Source organism: Sinohyriopsis cumingii, chromosome 2 (genome assembly GCF_028554795.1).
Source record: "Sinohyriopsis cumingii isolate HCF-2022 chromosome 2, ASM2855479v2, whole genome shotgun sequence".
NCBI classification, from domain to species: domain Eukaryota; kingdom Metazoa; phylum Mollusca; class Bivalvia; order Unionida; family Unionidae; genus Sinohyriopsis; species Sinohyriopsis cumingii.
The window spans coordinates 79,720,665-79,732,893 of record NC_142962.1 but is presented as its reverse complement, the minus strand read 5'-3'; the positions used below and the strand labels follow the sequence as shown (position 1 = coordinate 79,732,893).

Genomic DNA, 12,229 nt, shown 5'->3' with positions numbered 1-12,229 from the left:
TGGCGGCCAGTATTAATGGTGGAGGAAGAACCCGGAAAACCCCCGTAAAGAACCACCGACCCAAGAGAAGCTACTGGCAAGCTTTCTCACATAACCCACATTAGCCAAACCCAAGATTCAAACCCATGCAGACAGAGGTGAGGTAGCATTGATGCGTAATGATGAGCACTTTAGACCACTCAGTGCACCTTTATTGTTGTTTAATGAAACCTTGCAGTGAAGTCTAATAAATGTAAGAAGTTCAAGGCTAACAGAGGGATATGCGAGTTTTGCCTTACATGTACAAAATGTACTTTGCCATTTCAAAGCAGAGTGTGCTCAATATGCAGACGTGCAAACCCTTATGATTTAAGTCTTACAAAAATTACCCTAAAAGCAAGACTTTAGGAAGAAAAGTAAGAAGCATGATCATTGCAGTAAAATCTGGATAATTAATTCATTCATGTTTGATATGGACCTGGGTCTTATATTAGATTTAGTGGAGTTCATAACTTTACAGTAATACATGGGGGCCACAAGTGGTCCAAAGCGCTTTCCATTATGGACCACTGCCATCTCACCTCTGTCTGTGTGGGTTTGAGTCTGCGTGGGTTTGAGTCTAGGATTCAGCCAATGTGGGTATGTGACAAAGCTTACCAGTAGCTTCTCGTGGCTTGGTGGTTCTTCCCGGGGTTCTTCCTCCACCATTAATACTATCCACCATGCATAGCCTGTCATGTGCTGAAAAATGGTGTTCAACCCTACAACAGCAACAACAGTAATACATAGACACTTTAAACTGCACAACTTTTTTCATGCAAAAATGTCTGCATGATCATACTGTTGATTTTGGAATTTAAAAAATGTCATCTTGCAAGCAATGTGTGTTGAAGATGAAAGAGAAAATAAGCCTCTTAAAAGTGTTAATAATCAATACTGAAGAATAGAAAGGAATATTCAGATTCTTATGAATGAAAGCAGGTGTGTGTGTGCCAAGTGAGGCAGCTGTTAGTAAAATTTTTACAAGTCTTTGGTATGACTCGGCCGGGGATTGAACCCACGACCTCCTCCATCTGAGGCGGATGCTCTAACCACTAGGCCACTGGAGTGGTAATAAAAGCATGAAGGGTAACAATTATGTTTAATGGACATTAAATGTAGATTTGAGTCAGAACATCATCCAATGAATCTTCATTTAATGGAAACAGATGGAATTGGAAGCAATGAAGCATGCTTGCAAATCATGACATCTTGAGTTTTTGAGAGACCATGGCTCAGAAAGTTTGGATAAAGCTTTGACCAATGTGTGGAAATGGGATTGGCTTAAGCAGAAGAGTGTTGGTGGTTTGTTCATAAGAAAAATGTATTCCAGAGGACTGTCAGTTCTTAATCTTTGCAAGAACAATTTGAATTAGACTAATCATGGTTGGAAGAGTTTGGAGAACTACCTCCTAAAGAAGCTGCTTACTACAGAGAATTGGAATATCAGAAGCGGAAACTACAGCCAATACAAGGAGGTGCTTGAAAAGAAAACATTAACTTGCCATATTTTAGTAACAAAGCAGTAATGAAGTGCAAAAAAAAAAATTTAAAAGGCACTTTAAACTGCAAAAATGTTGTGTATTCTACTTTTAACAATGTTTAGACTTACTGTATCACCTACCCAAATACATGGATGGGTGGAAAGATATTTAATCTGTTGGATTCCAAGTAGGCCTATTAACAATGCAAGCAAAAGTTAAAAACTGAATACATCCAGGTTAAGGAGTTTGCCATCTAGTATAAGGCAAACTAATATAAAAGAGTGGCTTCCCTTTGCATATGTATATGTGTGTGTGTGTGTGTGTGTATATATATATATATATATATATATCACATCTTTAAGCGGGTTGAATTCTGGAGGTAGTGGACAGTAATGTTATTAGGTAATGTATTTGATGTTGAAAGAGATGCATTGTTCTCAATTTCCATCTTTCTGAAAGATCATACCATTACGATGCTTTTGATCAAATCCTTTGTCCTCCAACTTTTTAATGGTCATGTTTATGAAACGTGCAAATAGGCCACTAAGAAGACAAATCTACATCTACTGCAGGTTCCGAGTCAGAGACCTCAGTGATCATTTCATAAAGGGATTAAAGGAACAGAAAAGACCCCCTTGGGCATGTCAGATGTGAAAGCATTCCTTCAGAGTCTATACACTTTCAGAGCCACGGTTCTCAAGTATTAATGTGAGCAAAAAGCCAAGAGAGGAGATTATTTTCACCCAAGTTCCTCTTCACACCAGCTTCCTTCCAAAAAGAACCTGATGCCATTCTTGTGCCGCATTTATCAAGCATCCCAGTGTTGTAGAATGGGAAAGACTTTGCCTCAGTGATCCATGGATCCTGTAAGTCATTTTGGAGTATATCTGGATCACTGTCAGTATCAGTGCCCCTCCCCATTTTCTATGGCAAGACATGAAATGATGGGTTTTATTCAAGACTGCCCTTAGTACCAATAGCACTCTTCAGGCAGTAATAGACCTTAACTCTCTCAAGCTTTTTCATACAGACACCATGGTAACTCTGAGACTGGCTCACAATTCTGTTTATGAGGGAGATTTTGCATTCAGTTTGGATCAACAAGATGTGTGCCAAAATGTTTCAATTCACAAGTCCTCCAGGAAATTTTGCAGTTTGCCTTCAGGGATTGAGTATGCCAGTTGGGGGCACTTCCATTTGGTCTCTGCATCAGTTTCTGGGTCTTCACAAGAATTAAAGACAGAGTCGAGTCTCACTTCAGGACCATACCATGTCATCTTTCTTGACATCCAGCTACCTGGATGACATACTGCCAAAACACCAGGTTTTATATATTTTAAATCAGGACATGATTTCCCTTGCTTTACTTCTACTCAGTCTTGGATTCCTTGTCACGAAGGAAAAATGATATCCCATTTCTTTCCTTCACCCACTTGGGTGTGGAGTCCAAAATGAATCTGAAGAGTCCATCACCCACAGGAATGTGTTTTGAAAATCGTTTAAACAGTGGCTTCAATTCTTGTAAAGAATCACTTTGCAGCCTGAGAATTCTGTCACTGATTGTGTCTCCTCAGTGTGGCAGTGGATCTGTTTGTCCTGGATCATGTTCCATTGGTGGCTGAATCTATATTCTGTGGAACAAACAGTCCTAGTTCCACTTTTATGAGGTCACATCTTGGCAAATGGCAGAACATCACTTGGCCTATTGAAGGTATTCCCTTGGAGGTCTAGTCCCTACAAATAATGATTTGTATGGTAAAAGCATGGCAGTTTCGGGTGTCCACCCCATGCCATCGTGTCAAAAGGTCATTGGATTGTGGCTCACTCAGGATCAACTGTTGAACATTAATATTTTGGAGATGGTCAGGATCACCTATTGCAAATTAATATTCTAGAGATGACGACCACAGTTTAAGAATTTTATTGGTGGCAGATGCTTTATGGAAAGGTTATACTCATTCTGTCTGACAGCTCCACTGTGCTGAATTATTTGAGAAGCCTTGGGGGTGGAAGTGGGCAAAACTTTAGTTTGGGATTTTCAAAGATGGTGTCATCAACAATAAATCCATGTTCAAGTTCGTCACATTCTGGGCAGACTGTATTAGCAGAATCATTGTCCTGATGGAATCAGCTAATAAAAACCTAATAGTCACTTTATTCCTCTGTATTCTGGGACCAGGCACTGGTTAGTTAGTGTGCAACATGGGTGAATGCAAAACTGCTAATATTTATCTCTCCAGTCCTGGATCTGACTTTTACTCAACTGCTCAAGCAGCCTCAGTGGCAGAAGTTTCATCAAAGCCCAGATCTGTCAAACTGGCATGTCTGGATCATATCAAACACGTTCTGAGAACAAGTGGTCAAGAGAATTGCTCAGGTAAGATGGCCACCAATCTGAAATCCTATGGGTGGTGGTGGAGAATTTTCTCACGGTGGTGTGAGGACACATTGCTTTGCTTAAGGCATTATTATCCCAAATAGAAAACTTTCTCCTATGACCTTTCGATGTGAAGAAGTTCATACCCATCAAAATAAAAGGGTTCCATTCCACAATCTCAGACACACTGCATCATCAAGGAAGGGCTGGTATAGGACAGAACAGAGACCACTCTGACCTTCTGCCAAACTTTGATCTACCATGGGTACTGCCATGGTTGAATAAGGCACTGTTTGAGCTGCTTTCTAGAACATCTCTTATAAAAGACCTGCTTCCTTCTTGTCCTAGCTACAGCACACAGGTTCTGCGAAATACATGCCTTGTCAGTGAACACAACTATCTACAGTTATGTCTGTATAATTCAATTTCACCATTCATGACAGCCCCATCCTTCATCGTCAGGCCCCTGCTCATCAGGCATCAGTCTTTCATGTTGAAACCTATTTCCAACCAGGATCCTTCAATTCATGATCGTCTACAGGACCTGGTGACAGCTAAAGCTGTCAGAATTTTAGAAAACTTATACTGGGTACTCTTCTATCCAAATGATCAGTTACCGGGTACCTGATCAAAGGGAAATTGTATTAAATGTATACAAACCTGAAGTTAAGCCCTCAGCTTTTTTTAAATTCACAAAATCCAATATATATCACTACCTAATGTCATCTCTATATATTACATGCCAGAATGATAGTACATATGAAAAAGATACATTTAACTTGGCCACTAATCTGATTCTGCAGCTAGTCAAAATTCTTGTGACAAGGGCAAAATCCATATGGATTGGAAATAGTATACAAACACAAAATAGAGTGAAAATGTATTTATGTTCAGCACTCACTTTAACATGCTGTATATTGCAGCTTTCACTGTCAACTGTAATTCTGCAATGAGCACGATCATGTGCTCAAATTGGTGTATTGTATTAATATCATATTCCTTTAAAGTTTGTAAAATGGTGTTGATTTGTCTTTTTTTCTGATCTGACACATTTTGAAGTTTGAAAAGATCATCAGCTCTACCATTTTCCATCATATAACATCCACAACTGTAAACTGTTTCGCTAAATATTTGGCACCATTTTAGATTCACTTTTCGTGTGAAATGTTAAATCCGTAGCACGTTGCATTGTAACTATATCGTTTACTGGTACTAACCATCATGGCAATCAGCATCGGCTAAGCTTTTATACGCTAATCATAGTTCAGTGCATTTATTTTGTAGGTAAATTTTGCAATTTATTTACTTTCCTTCAAAAATTAAGTTTGGTTCTTTGTTACATTAGAGTGAGCAAGATTTAGTTGACAGCCTGGTGTGTTTAAATGTGGACAGTGCTTTTTTGACTCAGCGTGGTCTTTCAAACTAATTGTTGACTAAAACTTTGATATCCTCAACATAACAGTAGCCACTCTGCTTTGTCTATGTACCAATAAATGTGCACTTTATTTACTTTTAATCAGAAAAGAAACTTGGCTTTTTGTTTTATTTCTCATTTTAATCCACAGTATTTGTTACTTTTTTGTTAAAATACAGTGAGAAATGTTTAATTGACATGGCATGATGTTTTTAAAGGTAAAATGTACCACCAGTTAATTCTTTGATTGGTCAAACATTACGATACATTGAATCAGTAAATTATATCTGCATTTTAGACGTCTTGATGATCCAAAGAAGTATAAATACTGGATCTGAGCTTTCACATAGCATCTTTTGTTCGATCTTAAATCAGAACGAATAGAGTCATCAAAGTACAGTAATACCTCGAACATTTGCGAGGTTAGGTTCCAGAACCAGTTGCGGAGCGGGAGGAATCGCGAATGTTTGGTGCAAGTCACTAAAAATTCTAATAAATGCTTATTTCTATGGTTTAAACCCTAAATGTGACCCAAATCATGCTCCCAAAGCACTTTAATTTCATTTAAAAGTTAGCTTAATACATTACCCTTAAAAAGAGAAATAAATGGTTGACGTAAAAATAGAGTACAGTATCGCCTAATGGGTATTTGCCACACTAGCGCATTTACAGTATGGTACATGTATACTAATATTACCCCATACTAATTCACTGGCTGCTATTTTCTTTTGCACTCACAGTAAGGTAAAACCAAGTAACGAATGGGACTGTAAACTTAATGACTGACGTTTTCTTTGTCATTGTCAGGAAGGTAAACTAGGTAAACTTCATATGTCACAGAAGTCATATAACGAAGGTACAATTCAATAAAATAAAGAAAACACGTACATAGAGGGTACCAATGAAAATTTTGCGAATCCGTGAATTCGCGAATCCAGAAACGCGATGCACGAGGTATTACTGTAACATGGTATCGACATGAGCCATGTAAGAAACTCTAACACACCAAAAGAAAATCTAATCATTTCATATGCAAAAGCACTGGTAACAGAGCTACTGGGAGGGAGTTCAGAGTATGACAGTCTTCTGTAAAGGAATAGAGAAGAAGGAAAGAAAGACTAAAGAAATTCATAACATATAAATTTGACAATACATCCATGAGTTCACAAGTTACCAGAAGATGATCGTGCGAACAGACTGATAGAATTCCAGTACAAGAGATTCAAATTTGAGTTAAGCCAAATAGGAAATGCTGACTAGATGCTTATGATAATTATCATCCACCCAACACCACTTTCCATATGAAAGGTGCTAGCTCCATCAGCATAGCCACAACTGGCAATGAGAAAAATTGTTTTACGTTGATGCTTGCTTTTGCTGCTTACAGTTGAAAGTTCCACACACCCATTATTTTCAGTAGGAAGACACTTCCAAAAGGTGCAGTGTGTCCAAAGGAATCATCGTTTGGTGCCAGGACATGGGGAAGATGGATGAAAAATTAATGAAGGAGTGGATAAAAAATGTGGGGAAAATGGCCAGGCGGTTACACCAGAAAAGGTTTATTAGTTCTTCATGCCTTCCAGTGCACAAGACAGACCACATCAAGGACTTGTTAAAGACAGATTACTGGACCACTCAGGGCATAATTCCTGGTGGTATGGTATCAATACTCCAATCCTTGAATGTCAGCATTAACAAGCCCAGAACCACTCCAGTGGCCTAGTGGTTAGGGTGTCTGCCTAGGATGCGGGAGGTCATGGGCTCGTTCCATGGCCGAGTCATACCAAAGACTTACAAAAATGGTACTAATAGCTGCCTTGCTTGGCACTCAGAATTAAGAGGTTAGTGTTAGGACTGGTTGGCCTGGTGTCAGGATAATGTGACTGGGTGGCACATGATGCTACATGTCTGCAGCATGATGCCCCAGTGCTAGACATCACTATTAACTGCCACACTGCAGACATCATAGTGATATGACTGATTTTTTTTTTAAAAGCTACATTAATAATCCAAATCACACACACACTCAACAAGCCCATGAAAACCATGCTTAGACAAAACTGGAATGAGTGGTATGCTAGCAACCAATAAACATTTACACCATGTTGAAAGATGAAGATTCTGATGCTTGCCAATGGATGCATGGACTGATCTAGATCCAAGTATCATTATCCATGCCTTCAAAAAGTGCTGCATCTCGAATCAGATGGATGTTACAGAGGATAATATCTTGTGGGAGGACAATGCTAAGCATCAAGACCACACCAAGTGCAAAAATGAAGATGAAGATGACAACTATTATGCAGCAACATCAGGAATGATGGCAGACAAGGACGTGAAGCGATTTTTCAGAAGTGATGACAAAGAAGAATTTGGGGGATTTGACTGAAGTCCATTAGCAAGGCGAGCCTTAAAATGGCCCATTTAAGTGCTATCTGTATAATTCGGAAAGATATACTGTACTCTCTATATTGCTACTTTTTTGTCCACTATCCAAAATGGCCAGTTGTTGTTACAGCTATGAAAATGTATCAGTACTGTTTTAAAATGTATTATATCATGTGCATCTTCTATGGCAGAGCTATGTTTTATCTCCTCTGAGTCCAGAATTGGTGTACGTGTTATACCCTGCAAAATACGGTAATCAGATGGTGGGCATCTTGAAAATACTATCACAACTTTTTAGCTTTTGATGATTGTTATTAGCTTTGTTTTAGGTTAGAAAACTTCTATGACAGTATAGTTGGCCCATAAGGAAAATTGTACTGATAAGACCTTGAACATGGCCACCATCTTAAAAACCAGAGTATTACTAAGTGAATGGTTATATCGACATGGGTTTTTCATTAAAAGACATTTTATGATAATGCAGTTGGTCCTAAATGAAAATAAAGCAAATTTAACCTCCCAAAATGGCCACCACAGTGCAAAAGAATTTTGTTCTGTACTTACAGTTATGATTTGAACATGTTATTAACTTGAAGATATAAGAAAAATAAATTTTAACCTATGAGAGCATTGTAAAAAGAAGAAAGAAAATATTTTTCTTGCCAAATTTGGATGTTACAGTTTGATACTGTTAAATAGAATAAAAGGACAGAAGAAGTTTACGTAATGTCAGTTCTTGAAAATTCTTTTTGGCCCAGAGAGTATCATTCCCCTGTCATATGTTTACATTTTGATAATGTTTAAAAACATATATTTTATTACATTCCAGAAAAGAGAAATGAGTGGGGAAGTGACCGCTTGTTTGTTGGACCCAAGCATAGCTCACATGATTTCTTTGAGGGTCTGTACGAGGGAAGGGGCACACAAGAGGTACAATTGCATCAAATTTCAATTAGCTCATGATTTCACTAAACAGTTCTGTTGTTGTTTTGGGGTTTAATAAAATTTCTCAGCAAAAGATAGGCTTTATATGGCAGACAATATAACTGGTGGGGAAAGAACCCAGGTAAAATCCTGTAAGAACCACTGACACATGGGAAACTATTGGCAGCTTTCTCACATGCCTTAGGCTTGAACCCATGAGGACAGAGGTGAGCATTAAACAGTGAATATTATATCTCTTCAATAGATCTTTTATAGGTCTGTGACTTCAGTGTTTTTGTGGGTTTTTTATTACATATAAGGGTTATAAATAATCATTCCTTTTAGTTCTGCTGGGTGAACACTAAGAATGCTTAATCAGTGGGTCTGCGTTCCTAGTCCATCCTTCTGTTAACAGTTGTTCACTCTTGCTACTCCTCCTAAACTACTTTGAGAAGAGACATGATGTCTAGTTACTTAACGAAAATATATGCCCCATAAGCATCCAGTATGTAAGGTTGGGCCTGTGATTTAATTTTATTTGCCAGATTGGGTTGTTTGCTGGGATTTTTTCTTGGCCTTTTTCTTTTTTGGTCACAGTTAAATCTAACGTAAACCTTATATACAGATGTTCCTATTAAGTGTCCTGTTTGTTCTTTTATCTAAGTTTTTTAAAACATTTTATTACAATTATGGTTTTAACAAAATATCCCATGTTTAAATATCATAATGATGGTAAGTCTTGGGGCACTATAAATCTTGAGCTACCCTTAATTATTTGTTCAAAATAATTTTTATGTGACCTGTAGAAGTGTGGACTTGAAATTATAGAAATTTTGTCATCTAATATATGTCTTGGAACACCTAAGCATTTTTTCTACCAGTTGCTGGGCATATTTTATCTGTTGTAATGTTATTTTCTTTTTTAAAAAAGACTTCATGCTTATTAAGGGACTATCATTATGAATTTATTGATATAAATGTTATAAATTAATATAATTTTTTTACAAAATAATAGAATATATTGAACTTCCTGTTTTCTTATCATTTCTACATATTTCAAATATGTATAATGGCATTGGTTGATGACAAGTATTGAGCATTCTGATTTTGAGTTGTTTATAAATATTCATTTCTTTTCATATCGATTACATCACTTTGGTAAATCTTGAATGTGTGAAACAAAAAAGGAAATGAAAAAAATTGGATGTGTAGCTAAAATGTAATTGAAGAGTGAGACTTGGTGAAAACAAGAAAGATAAATTTACATCAAATATTGTTATGAATAGACAAAAATTTTGGTAACACTATGCATTGTGTAAATAAATTATACTCATACAGGTCTCCTGGTAAAGTCTAAGTACCCCATGAATTACAAAGTCTTTATTTACCTTTTTTTTATTTCATGTTCAATAAATTAGAAAATATATACATGCAAAAGAAATATCATAAAAACACAGTAGTTTATAATAGTTTTTTGTTGCAGTAATTGAACAAGAGCTGAGCTGGTCAGTGCTGTCATGTATAAAGATCTTGTCGATTTCATCTTGACATTTTTGGGACATGCATATCAATCTTGGGACACACAAATAATTATTATTTTCCCCTTTCCCAAGATTTATCATTCTTATGGTATTTTCATCTTAAATTTGTGTTGCATAAACTGTTATTCTGAATATTTATTGAAAGAATTTACACGATGACATATTAAAGTTTTGTGATGATTTATCATTATGTTGCTAATTGTTCACTACTGCATTTTAATTATGAAACTGAAACTCTTGTTGATGAAATGCCTTGTTTTTAAACGAAGTGATGATACACATACTGTCATACGATTTTTCTCTCATCATCTGGTACCTGTTTTGTTCAAGGTTAATTTCTGTGTGTGTGATACCACCAAATCTATATTTTGCCTATATTGGCCATGTTATAATCTTGATAATATGTCCAGTCATAACCATCAAATAGAAAAACTCTATGGCTGTTTGAAGCCCAAAACTCTTAACACAACATTTTGAGACCATTTTCTGTAAAAATAGGCATTTATGTATAATGATATAATATTAACATAGTGCTATATGTTATAATGTACTTTAACAACACATCTTTCATAAACAAAAAATAGACATCAAGAAACAGACATTGATTGAGAAAATCGGATTACTTACCTTACTGTAGGAATTAAATAGTGGTTCTGGACACATTAAAATATAATATGGCTGCTTGTGAGAGGTAAATTTGACATTTTTAGTAGAGTAGTAGCCATGTACGAGAGGTACTTTTGTACACAAAGTCGTTGGTGCCAAGACAATTGGCTGTGTAGATGAGGTGGCCATTGGTGAGGGTGGCCATATAGCAGGGTAGACCACTGTATAAATCTATCTTTTACAAGTTCAGATTTTATTGGTTCATCACTGAATTTAGAAACTACAAGACTTTTTTCTAGATGTGTTAGTTCACAGTTAATTGTCTAGTTGTTTGTATCTTCGTTTATGTTTTCTTTTCTTCAGCCAGTTTCTGTTGATTGTAAACTTACTCAAGGCATGGCAGGGTCTGTCTGGTGTGATGAATTTGCAGTCCTTACTGGAGAGTAAGTTTCATTCTTTTATTTTACTTAATATTTAATTATATAAATGTCTTATAACTAATGAGGTTTAGAGTAATTTATGATTAAAAAGTTTTCAGATTTTGATTTCTTAGTCTCTAACCCTCAAACAAATGGTACAGTCTTAAATAGTGTTAACTCTTTGGGTCTAAGTGTGTTATTGGTCTGGTATTATTGGTAGGTTACACGAAGAGAGTGTCTTTTGTCCATGATTTGTATTGATATTTGATTTTGCTGGCACCAGAAGGCAGGGACTAAGTAAATGGCCTTATGATTAATTTTGTCAATGATAAGTTCAGGAGTACAGCCATCTGTTTCTTCTGTTTTTGTTTTTTTGTTGTTGTTGACAGATGCACAAGAGACTTTTGAAAACTGGACACTCATGAGAAAGATGGAATGTCTGGTTTTCAAAGGGGTTCAGTTTTCAGAAGTGTCAAAAGAGGAGCGTATATACTGGTGCTTTTTAAAAATCTTTGGCCACACTATGAGGGTATGTTATCAGAAAGGAATTACATTGGCATATCATATGCTTAAAAAAACTAAATTACAATATGCACCGAAGTAAAGGAGATACACATATACAATGTATCAAAGGAGATACACATATACAGTGTATCAAAGGAGATACACATATACAATGTATCAAGCTCAGAAAGCACATATTACACCTTGATCCATCAGCTGCAGATGCATCGTTATATTTGGGATGCAAGAAATGTAATTGAATGTTTTCCTGAACAAAAATTTATCAGAATACACTTAATAGTGTTATCTATGACCACAATGATTTTAGAGTTTTACGTAAATCTGGTCACAGAATACTTTAGAATCTATCCAGGCTTTTCTATTTAATTCCATGTAACATGCAAATGGCTTTGCTTTACATTTTTCAAGCAGTAGCACCTCTTCATTAACCAGTAACTACTTGTTTTAGTTTCTCAAAGGTAATACTCCAGGCTAAGGTGACCTCAAGTCTCTCCATTGTACTTTTCGCACCTTTTGCAGATTTCCCCATTTAA

General features: G+C 36.5%; 1 protein-coding gene across 1 annotated transcript in view; it reads left to right on the top strand.

Annotated features, from left to right (window-relative positions):
• The window catches only part of LOC149805257 (5'-3' exoribonuclease 2-like), a 186,042-nt gene that overhangs the window by 98,902 nt on the left and 74,911 nt on the right, over positions 1-12,229 (top strand). Inside the window, exons 25-26 of the mRNA XM_089948909.1 lie at positions 8,511-8,611; positions 11,116-11,195. Coding sequence (XP_089805035.1) covers positions 8,511-8,611; positions 11,116-11,195 — 181 coding nt within the window. The remainder of the gene's footprint in view (positions 1-8,510; positions 8,612-11,115; positions 11,196-12,229) is intronic.